The sequence below is a fragment of the Anabrus simplex genome, chromosome 1 (assembly GCF_040414725.1).
Source record: "Anabrus simplex isolate iqAnaSimp1 chromosome 1, ASM4041472v1, whole genome shotgun sequence".
Classification (NCBI taxonomy): Eukaryota; Metazoa; Arthropoda; class Insecta; order Orthoptera; family Tettigoniidae; genus Anabrus; species Anabrus simplex.
This window is the reverse complement of record NC_090265.1, coordinates 1,629,221,005-1,629,233,291: the sequence shown is the minus strand read 5'-3', so window position 1 is coordinate 1,629,233,291 and position 12,287 is coordinate 1,629,221,005. Positions and strand designations below refer to the sequence as shown.

The following is a 12,287-nucleotide window of genomic DNA, read 5'->3' as shown; positions in this document are numbered from 1 at the left end:
GAAAGTTTTAGCGTTTGATCGAGATAAATGGCGGAAGATTGTTGAGGTGGCCAAGGTTCACAATGAACTGTAGAGCCATAGAAGAAGAAGAAGAAGAATTCAACAATGATACAAAAGTTTATTGAGATCCTCCTATTCGATACACATTGGGTTCTTAAAAATTAAGATTTACATCTTGTCAATCTAATTTAATGGGACATGTTTTGCCCATTGTATGGGCATCATCAGCCGTAATTTCATCCCTAAAAGATAAAGATCAGGATCCTGATTAGTGTAGTCAAAGTGTTACATAAAGAAATATATGTGTTATAAAAACGAGGAAAACTTGTTATAAGTTCCCAAAATACAATTTACACAATTAAACATGTTTAAAAATATGTATGGGAAAAATGAGTAATGTTGGTGCAATCTTACATTGAAATCCTTACAACATTTTAAAAATAGCCAAACTGTCCTTATTTACGTAAACAATAAGAAAGTCTATGGCTAAAATTATGGTCTTGAGGTACAAAATCAAAATGAATGAAATCTGGTTAAAGGCAACCCAAATTTGAAGTCGTAGAATGGTAACAATGATCCTTAAGTGGCTTAATCATTTAAAAAGACATTAAATATTTTTGTAAAAAATTTATAGTGGGCCTATTATCATGGAGTATACAGTTGTGTGATTGATGGAGTTATTGTTATTAGACCCGTATTTGTGAGCTGAGTCCACAGTCTTCTTTTTTATTGAAAAAATGATAAAAGGTGGTAGAAGTGGTAGCAGCAGGAGGTGGTGGGAGTAGCAGCAGAACATGTAGCAGCTGAAGGACCTCGCCGAGGACAAGACTCATGTCGAGGCACATCTATATGAAAAAAATCACTAAGTACGGTACAAATTTTTCCTCCCCTACTACAGTGAATGCAGGGTATTGATTTTCAAATCGCATTACATCATTCATAAACATATATGGTTCTTAAGGTAGAAAAAACAGGAATAAAATTACATTGAGCACTTTGTCCACCTAAATTTGTTAAGCACTTGACTGTATTGAGGGATATTAAAGGACTGATTTTTCGCTGTTCATGTTTGGTTGAAATTAATGAAGAAAATCTTACTATTATTGCAAATTTGATATTCACTGATCCAAAAGAAGATCCCTACATGCTGAGAGGAACATGGAGAAAAAGTAAAAAATTGTACATTCAAATGTTAGGAATTTCAGCTACACTCTGCCTCTAAGAGATGTACAGATTTCAACTTACTAGGTAAGGCAAGCTAGGTATGATGGGCATTATAGTAACTTTCATTTTGAAAAACGAAGTATTCCCTCGTCTGCCACTGATGAATTTATCATAATTACCTCTGGAGAGCAATTTGAAATGAACCACAGAAAAATTTGATAGGTCACAGTACTTTGAACATTAATTATGATAATAATTACTTACTTCTGTCTGGGACAGTACCTTTGATAGCAGTTCAGGATAGCTTGTAACTACTTTTTGATGAATATCAATAAATAAAATCATGAATAAAAATATATAAATAAAATTACTCAAAAACTTAATAAAATTAATAAGCACAATTAATCGAAATGTCCGTAGTATGGGCGCCAGAGTTCACCAGAATGGATCCCTCGAATTTAGATAAGAGCATGATAAACTTTATATCCCAGGGCGTGTACATAATGCTGCGTACTGGTACATCTGCTGCAGGCCTTACCTAACCTCCTGAAAACGACTAATTAGGTAGGAACTGCACCTAGGTTCATCAATCACACTGATTCTAAAATAGCTACCTATATTCTTAACAAATTCCGTGCATGAGCACCTCATCAACATACAACATTATACATATAATACACACATAAAATATTGCTGGAAGACTCCATATTTACAACAATAATAATAATAATGAAAACAGTGGGAAAACGAAAGCGAGAACTACATTTGTAGATAGTCCGATGAACAATGTACATGTATGAAGATAAATACCCTTCACTGTCTCTATATCAATTCGACTTACCGATTTTCATAATCGGCAGTTATCACATCACACAGATACTGTACCTTGTACTACTGTGTTCACATATTTTAACACTTGATGTAAAGATTTATACACACGTCTGTCGATCCTCAACATAAATTATGGAAAGTCTGAGATAGCTTTCACCAACATATAATGCTAGGCCGCCACAAGTGCTACAATACTTAATGCGCAAGCACTCTCCGCAATCAGCCACTTTCCACGAACATAACAAGACTACGCTCCACGAACGTTTGAAGTTCAGTCCATTGCAGCCGTGTCACTCCAGTACCGTGTATCAGCACCACTTCCTTCCCGTACAGTGCGTCAGTTGTAGTTGTAGTTGTAGTTATCTACCTTCTCGTTCCTTTACAATCACCTCTACAATCACCCTTACAATGTTTTTTTACAATGTTCGAGGTTGCCGCCGTATGATCAACCTTTATAGACATAAACATCCCCCTCCTCTCAGATGATACGTCTGGATTGGTGCTTGCCAGCCAATCATGAGTGATCTCAAGTCAAGACCAAGCCCTGAACTACTTCTTCCTCCTAAGACAATAACAAACTCTGGGGTATATTCCATGAGTCACCAAATTTTCCTAATACAACAACAAGCTCATCTCATCAGGCTGGGATATATACATGACTCACGAATTTCCCGACACAAGTACATCACAACAAACACTGGGGTAGCCATATGACTCATTCAAATTACCAGAGTTATTAAAGCAATGTTTTCCCACTCGTGCAAAACAAATTACTCATACGTACATATGTGGATATCTTCCAGCTTACCAATATACATGGCAAAATATACAAATGAAATACTGATAATAATAATGATGATAATAATAATAATAATAATAATAGTAATAAAAAATCGAATACTGACAATAATATCTCTAACTTCTACATATAATTCTGGGGTGTGATATATGTACTATCACAAACTGGAGCAGCAAAAATGTCTTGAACACATAGTGCGGTTCCTCAGCTTCTTCGAAGGAAGCTGCTGCAACCTTTGGATTCCCACAATGTCCAGCCACCCTTGCAAATATCACATCTAGCAACAGGCAAATGGTGAAATAAAATTCCCTGCTGCCGGACCTCTTCAGTGTTAGTGTATATCCCAAAAATTTGGCACTTTTCATCCATGGCCTGAGGCAAGGAAAGAAATAGAAGAAAATAATAATTAAGGGCACTATCATTAATTTATATTTTTACTGCTAATTTCAATACCCTTAAAACAAATGTGGCTTATCAGAAACATATAACATTACATCAACTGAATTTTAAGGTGTCCGTTTCAAGTAGGCTTATACAACTCTCATATCAACCACCACACAAAAAAAAAAAAAAATTTAAAAATATATTTTTGGGAACATAAACAGCTATCAATCATCAACTTTAATAACTTACATAACCTCCTGTGCCTAGTGTCCTTTTAAGAGGACAGTTTAAAAATAGAATCTAATATCCTGAAAAAAATAGTTTAAACAATAAAATAAATAGAAAAATTTAATAGGCCTATAAGTTTGTGTTCCTCAAAATCATCTTCCTTCCAAGTATTGGGCCATGTGTCCCGTTACGATCTTGCATTTTTCTTTTTGCAAGACTTGAAAAGCAATCAAATGTCCTTCCGACGGGTTGCTAGCCTGAAGGAAGTAAGGCCATTGGTGGGGCTGCCACCTCTCAGCTAATGGACTAACTGAAATTACAGCATTTCCTCTGTAATTGATGAAACGGTTATACCGCCGTGACTCGGTCGACAGAGCCTTGTCTGTGGGAACAGGTTTGTTCATCCCGGAAAGGTGAGGTTGGCATTTGGGCAGGAGGTTATGTCATCATCATCATCATCCGTACAAGTGGCTCGTTACAGTCTTGCATTTTCTTTCCATCGCTGTAACCGTACGTATGTAAGATCCCCGAATTTTTAGGTTAGGAAATTTTTGTATATAGTTTGTAATGTTAAAATCATGTAATTTTGTTTATTGAGAATGTAAAAACGTAATATTATAAGAAGAATGTGTAGTTAGGGAATATTGCACATGTGCATCATTATATTTTGTATAAATTTCCGTTTGGGTAAGAGTCTGTAAATATGGCCTAGCCGTAAGGATTGTGCAACCGGGAAAACTGCGACTATATCAGGAAGGACGGTTGAAGTCAGTTGGATGTGTTGCAACAAGTGGCTTGGAAACACGGGGTACGGCAGGTAGTATAGGCTGAAGAATTGGAGTAGATCAGTGTGGATGTACGTGAGTGGACGTTCAATGTCACATCAGACGCACGATAGCCAATACGAGGGCTTTGTTTTAAGCGAGGTTGGGTTGACTGAGTGACGCGTGAAGAAGTGCCTGTGAGAGCGTTGCTACCTATAAACTTTTCGGACGCTATAACCATGTGTAGCAAGCCTATATAAGCAGGTACGCGTGTGCGGCAAGTCATTCTGATTCTAATGCTGTTTCTGACTCTGATACTGATTGTGTTTCTGTCTCTGATTCTGTGTGTTTCTCACTTGGACCGGCGCGCGGGAGCTACTTTGCACATAGTCGTAGGCAATGTTGTATTGTTCTTGAGTATCGTTTTTCGGAGTGAGCACGCTAAATGTCGCTGATGCTGATGAGTTTCTGGTGGCTGTTAGGTCAAAGACGCTACTTAAGTGTTTATTTGTAACTCCAACTCTGTATAATAGTTGGACTACAATTCTTCTACGAGATTATGTACAGTGGATGTGGTGATGCATACAGAATCGAGATTCGGTAGTGGATGTGTGTTTGAGCACAGGGCTGATTCTTGGTCGAGGAAATCGTCGGCCGAGTATCCACTTTCAGCTGCAGAAACCTGAGGCGTTACACCAACCTGTGCGGCACTCAAGAAGAACTCAAGACGTCGATGAAGTGTGTAAATAAGGTTAGGGATGCTCTTCGTAAAGAAAGTTGCATCCGTACGTAGAGAAAGTCGTCGTACTTTTCTCTACCAGAATACTATTTTTGTGCTGTAACAGTAGTGTAGTGCGACTCTTACCTGGAGGTATGGTAAGAAATGTATATATAGTATCAATAATTTTATTGATGGTTTGTAGTGTGTATATTTGCCTTTGTAAATGACAAACGAGGAGGTCTCATCAAGTAATGATTTGGTTGTTGTTAGTGGTGTGTATATTTGCCTTTGTAAACGACAAACGAGTAGGTCTCATGAAGTAATGATTAATGTTGGTCGTAGTTGTTTGTACGTTGCCTTTGTGGACGGCAATCAGGAGGGGGTCTCTTTAAGTGATGATTATTGTGGTATTCTTTATATTTTGTTTATTATTTTGGGAGTAAAGTTCTGGTATCAAACTTGCAGTAAATCTTTTTATCAGTGGAGTGAGGTTGAACCTGGCATGCTACCTACATCTAATTTCGGGGGTAAACAGGTAAGTCTGGAGCTTCGTCAGCCTGATGACCGTCGCCTTGGGAGAGGGAGTTACTCATTGCTCTACATAGTTATATATTCCTGTAATTGTTTTACAGGTGGCACCCAGTCTTGGTATTTATACGTATTTCATATTTTCAACAGCTTGCAGATGATTATTTTGTTATATATATATATATATATATATATATTTATTCTTTTTTGTTACATCGCTTCATTGGACGTCCTATAGATCCGTGCCTTCTTGGTTGATAATGTAGGATCTCCTTTGGTAGTCTTCATATTCAGTCCCTTAAACACATCTTCATTTCTTATATGATCCCATTTTGTATAGCCTGCTGTTCTGCACATGTACGTCATATCGCGTGCTGTAATTTTGGAAAATGTCTTGAGTTCTTATTCCATGCTTCACTGCCGTAGAAAAGGGTTGGTCTGGCTAAAGTGTTTTAAAGACGTAAGCAAGTGTATTTCTGGACAAAAGATGGCTTCATGATGTGATTTATAATTCCTCTTGTTCTGGTAAATTTGGCTATATTTGCAGAGATATCAATTTCCCTTGGTAAGATAAATTGTATCCCAGATAATTGAATTTGTTGACTCTTTCCAAAATTTTATTATATAAGCAGATTTTACTGGGGATAGGGTCCTTCCCCTTAAAGGCCATTATTTTGCTCTTTTGTGGTGAAATGCCGATGTCGAATTTTGAAGAGACTTTCTGGAGATTAAATACTGACCACTGAAGATCATTTTCTGATGATATTACCAATGCAACATCAGCAAAGAGTATGGCATCTAGATGTGTGAGATATCTGCTGACTGGGATTGATCCATGCCTTTCATGCCTCCATTCCTGCATTATGTTGTTCATATAGGTTATGAACAACAAAGGAGAAAGTCCAAAAACCTTGTCTCACACCTCTGCTGATTGGTTCCCATTCAGTCTGATGATTACCTAACTTTACTGCAATAAGGTTATCACTGTACATGTTGTATTGTTACCTATTAACTGTTGTGGGATATTATCTTCTGCTAAGATATTAAGAAGTCTGTTCCTGTTAACTAGGTCAAAGGCTTTCTTAAAATTAACAAATGCTATGTGAGTTTCCATGCTGAATCCCCTGCGTTTTTCTACTAAGATTTTCTAAGGTAAAGTAAGCATCAGCACATGAGCGTCCCTTTCAAAATCCATGTTGTACATTTCCAATCACATTTTCATAATACCTGAATAATTTTCCTTTGACAATATTAGAGTAAATTTTGTAACCTGAGTTGAGTAACTTATCCCTCTAATTTCCACAATATTTCACGCTGCCCTTCTTATGAAGAGGAATAACTATAGCTTTTTGCCAATTCTCTGGTGGTCTGTTGCCATTCCAAATTAAATTGATGAACTGGAGAAATCTTTGTTTGAAGATGTCACTGGAGTACTTGAATAGTTCTGCATTTGAAATTATATAATTGATTTCTAATTGTGTGCAGACTACGTGTACTTGTGGCTGTCCTTATGTGGGAAAATTGTGTTCATGATCTTTAACTGATTGAAGCCCGCAGCTGTGAGCTCGCGTCCGGGAGAAAGTGGGTTTGAACCCCACTCTCGGCAGCCCTGAAGATGGTTTTCCGTGGTTTCCCATTTTCACACCAGGCAAATGCTGGGGCTGCGCCTTAATTAAGGCCACGGTCGCTTCCTTCCCGTTCCTAGGCCTTTCCTATCCCATCGTCGCCATAAGACCTATCTGTGTCGGTACGACATAAAGCAAATAACAAACAAACAAAAAAAAAAAAACGGATTAAAGACAGTGAAATCTATTAATTTTGTTCCATTGTTATTACGGGTTGTTTCTCCATGGATTCCGATGTGTTTCCTAATTTTCTCATTACCAACTCTAGCATTGAAGTTTCCCAGTAATAGTAGCATATCTTGTTTGTAAATTTTATTGACTATATTTTGCAGATCATTATAGAACCCATCACTCTCTGTTGAATTGCCCTCCACTGGAATGTATACCCCTGTAACTGTAAGATAACCTCTCGATAGTTTTAGTCTTAATTGGATAATCCTTTCATTCCAAAAAGTGTAGCTATCAATTGTTGATCTTAATCTTTTGTGTACCATGAGCAGTACACCCGCCTGTGCTCTAGTATCTGTCAAACTCACTGTAAAACTGTAAATAATTTCCTGTCTCTTTTTATCCCTGAAGCTTTCTTTTTGTTCCTGAAATTGCTGCAATTAAAATGTCTTTTTTTTTGTGAGAATGTCGTCCAGCTGGTCATCTTTATGAAAGATACCTTGTACATTCCAGGTAGCACATCTAAAAGTATTTTTCTTCTTACAAACTTCCTTTTCATTGTCCTTCTCTATGCCAGGAGAGGTTATGCATTCAACATAAAGTTAATGTTGGATGTTATACAGAACAATAACAAAAAGGTTGACAAGTTCTTCATGGTATAGATAAAATACATATAAAATGTATAAAATGTCATGATTTTAAAATATTCACTGTATAAGGAAACTTTAATCCTTCACAGCACCATAATGTTCATATTTTCCGAAAAGAACGACTATAAAATTCAGGACACCAGTAAGTGTATATTTCAAAGATGACTTTTAAGTTTCATAACAACAGCATCAAATCTATATCAATTCAGAAAAAACACAATTATAATAGTACTAATACAGAGCTTCTCATATATGTAATGATATAGTCATTTACCTTGTGTCGTACGTACGACATTGTAACTGGTGTAAAACCTTTAATTATTATGTTTAATATATTTTAATTATATTTTATTAAATGTTAAATTATCTTTTATTAAATGTAAATTATAACTAATACATGGTTCCCCTGTATATATGTATTATAAATTTGTATAACCTCAAATACGTATTGTGTATAAGTTTAACCTCAAAATCTGTATAGTCAAAAGCAGTAGAAAATTCTACAATGTTCGTATATTAAACTTATTGTACTATCATTTGGTATATATGAAGGGTTCTGGAAACTTACTGTAAGGTTTATTATCCAGATACATGTAGAGACATTAAGAATGTTGGAGAAATTTCTGTGTGTGTTGGTAAACAGTAAACGAAGGTTCGAGCTGGATCCACTACTGGAGTACTCCATTAGGCTAGCTGGTCGATCAGTGTTTCGAGTGTGTTCCATTAGAGTGTTGTAAGAACCCTTCCAGAAATCGATAATTCTAGATGGTTGATCGAACAGTATATATATCGAGCTGTGAGTCAGTGAGGCGGTGAATTCAAGAGAGTGCATGTTATAGTGCACGAGTCAGTGTTGTTGATATCTGTACTTATCAGAATAGACTTCAGGGTACTCCACTATTAAGAGTTGCAGTGTCACTTGCTAGTATGTATAATTGTGTGCTGTGACTTACAGTGTAAATAAAGCAATTTATACAAGGAAGTGAACGTGTTCTCGTGTGATATTTATTTATGTCAAATAAAATCGCATTGCAGAACAGTACTTGGTGTGATGTGCTTTTCATGTTCCGACCTCAGGAGGTTAATAAAATAAGAATAATAGGGAATTCTTACCTCAAATATCTTGTACTTCTTGTAGGTTAGCTGGAACATCATGGGGTGCCGACGCCAGTACACTCAGAACTACTGCCTTGGCTGTTGTATATTTCCCAGCTGAATATTGTACAGGCATTTGGTTAAATAGCTCTCACTGCCATATAGTGGATGTTCAACTTTGCCAGACAATGCGTATCGTCTCTGGTACTCTGCATTGTACTCTCTCCCAGTGGTTGCCTGTACTATGTAACATTGCTCCAGCCCATCTTAGGAGACAGCAAGCTCTTGTTCGCCTGTGGTGTAGGATCATGGAAAATGATGCTCTTCCAATTCATTATGATGTCAAACGTCTTTCTAAACCGAGATTGAAATCAAGAAAGCCAGCTTGCAAGACAGCTGTAGATCTTACATCAACCAGGTTCAATCTCCAAAATGCCTGGAGAGATGAATGGTTAAACTTGACACCTCATGGCCTACTTTCAATCATTGATCCCACTACAAGGCTTGCTGGCTTTAATCTACCTCGGACAGTTCGGTCAAGGTTAAACAGGATTCAATGTGGTACTGGTCGAACTGGTGCAGCCCTATATCAATGGGGTTGGGTAAATTCTCCCCAATGTGACTGTGGTTTTGAATTGCAAACCATCAAGCCCATTGTGCAGGAGTGCCCTCTACATGCATATCCTGGCTCCTTGGATGAACTCCACTCAGCATCTCCAGAAGGAATTAGATGGATTGCAGACCTTTCTATCCATATTTGAAAAGTGGTCCTAATGCTGTAAATTGTATATATGTAACAATATAATTTAATGTAATTCTTATTGTCTTGTAAGCATCATATGCTAAATAATAATAATAAACTTCTTCAAACAAGAAATCCCACTTAGGATTTCACTGAAAACACCCAAAGAGTATGAAAATGAAAATAAACAAGAAGATAAACAAAGATGACAAATTAGACTGGTCTCACACGTGGTCATCAAAACAATAAACTGCCCAATCGACCGGGAATTCTCAACTTGAAATCAACCCATAGCAATCGGGAGATGTTTCTACCAATAGAGCTCCGGTATTTGTCATATGAAGTACAACAGTGCGATGGGTGAATGGAGGCCTGAAGTATTCATTGTGAGCGGGACCGTTGGAAGCGTGGAATCTATGTGAATTACAGAACTCTGGTATTTCAAGTTAAAAACTTCATGTTAATTCCGTATTGAACCGAGAATCTAATGAAGGAACTTCAAACTCTGTTTTTTACGTAGTAAAATGCTTGTCTTCTCTAACTTAAGAAATTGTGGCTGGAGTCGGTCTGCTAAGTATTCTTCATGTTCTCTTAAGATTTATAATTTGTCACGTCTTAAGACCGGTTAAGCTATTTTAACAACCGATCTTTTTCAATTAATGGTAAAATAAAATGTTATTGTTTTAAGTTCTTAATATTTGCACCATTTACTTCAAGACTCGGTGAATGTTCGTCAAGAAGACTTTCATACAAGTATTCTCATGAAAAAGGAAATATGGTGTTAGACTTTTAAGATAGTGATATAAAAGTTATTATCCTCGGCTCATTGTTAATCTAGTCACGTATCATTCAAAGTTTTTAAGATTCAGTGAACTCTTATTAAGAGGACGTTTACACAAAACTTGAAGATAATTGGTGCTCTATTTTTAGAAGAGAGTACTTTTAGGTTAATGTTACAAGTTAATGTTCACGGCTCATGTTTTTAATCAAGTCATTCCTCCTATCATTTATAAGATTTGTGTACACTTTTATGCATTGTTTTTGCAACCTTAATTTGTCATTGTATGTTTTTCTAATTTGTGGCTGAAGATGATGCACACAACATCAAAACCGGTCCCATGAATAATAAAATGTTATAATTCATTTTATAACATTGTATTGTATTGAATAGGTGGACCCCACTTTTTTGTTCCCATTAGATCTACATTTGTTTCATAACTGACCTGAGAATTATTTCACGGCTGTGGTTAGTTGTTTAAGTAACCTATAAAATAAGTAAGATTTACCAAATATATAATCTCAGTTCTGTATTTATGTCTAAGTATATTTCAGACTTTCAGTTTTCAATTTTTAAACTTGAAGTTACAAATAAAATCCTAATAAATTTCTGAAGCTCATAGAGTACACAACACGTTGGTTCAAAACAACTCGCATCTCGAACCACATCCGTTCGTAGTGAAAATTAGCTCATCACGTTTCAAACTAGTTGCCAACCACGCGTGCGAATATGAACGTCAAATTGAACTATCATAGATTCGTTCTGCGAACAAACTTTTTAGCATACATTTAATAGGACACATCCTGTGACTTCGGAATAATGGCATAATAACCATGGAAACGTGCTAGAGAGGGACATATTAACCAGTTTTAACTGTATTCCATTGTAGAAAGCTAGACAGAATCTGCATTTTGCTCTTGTAGCTTTCTTACCTGAGCATTTTAGAGAAGTTCTTCTATATGATCCATATTGTTATATTTCAGATTAGGTATCCAGAGAAAAATGATATTGAAGCACTGTTCGGTCAGTTTTTATTGTAGATATATTAAGTTCAAAAATTTTCTTTCAGAATCCGGATGGTGCCTCGGATATGACATCAGATGTTGAAGCTATAACTCGCCGTCTCTCTCGTCAGTTGCAGCAGATGAGGGAGTTGGGATTGACGGATAATGCTGTCAACTTACAAGCTCTCCATGCTACAGGTGGCGATGTTCAGGCAGCTATTGATTTGGTTTTTAGTGGAGCCATTTCATCAGATACACACTAAAAATTAATGATTATTGTATTCTTATAACTGGAATTAAAATCTTTCATTTTTTTCATCCCTATTTGTGAACTTCCACTGTTTTCTTAAATCCTTGTCCAATTCTTTTTATATATCCTAAGTCTCTGTCTACTTTTCTCATTTAAAAAAATTACAGAAAAGTATGTTTACAAGTCTAGAATTGACTTAGGGAACAGCTTCTCTTAACTAGTTAACCAGACATGAAGAGTTGCCTCTTGTATTAGTAGTCGTCGTTTATTCAGGTAATGATGAACCGACTCAAGTTGTGCCTTTTGAAGCTGCCCTTTAACTAATATATTAATGGAGTTTATTGTTTTAAGGAGTGAAACAAAATTTTCAGCTCCTAATAAACGGTAACTGAAAGTTCCAACTCTTTAAGGGTGAGGGTATTTAGTTGGGAAAGAGAATGGTTATGAAAAGTGGTAAAATGAAGGACTTACCAGGCCTTGCAAACCTAATGTGGTCAAGGTTGGGAAAACAAGAGGGTTTTTTATTTTATTTTTATTATTGGCTTTACGTCGCACC

General features: G+C 36.4%; 1 protein-coding gene across 1 annotated transcript in view; it reads left to right on the top strand.

Annotated features, from left to right (window-relative positions):
* The window catches only part of LOC136881292 (ubiquitin-like protein 7), a 321,168-nt gene extending 309,363 nt beyond the window's left edge, over positions 1-11,805 (top strand). Inside the window, exon 8 of the mRNA XM_067154091.2 lies at positions 11,547-11,805. Within this exon, the coding sequence (XP_067010192.1) occupies positions 11,547-11,744 (198 nt within the window). The 3' untranslated portion in view covers positions 11,745-11,805. The remainder of the gene's footprint in view (positions 1-11,546) is intronic.
* The last annotated feature ends 482 nt before the right edge of the window (positions 11,806-12,287 follow it).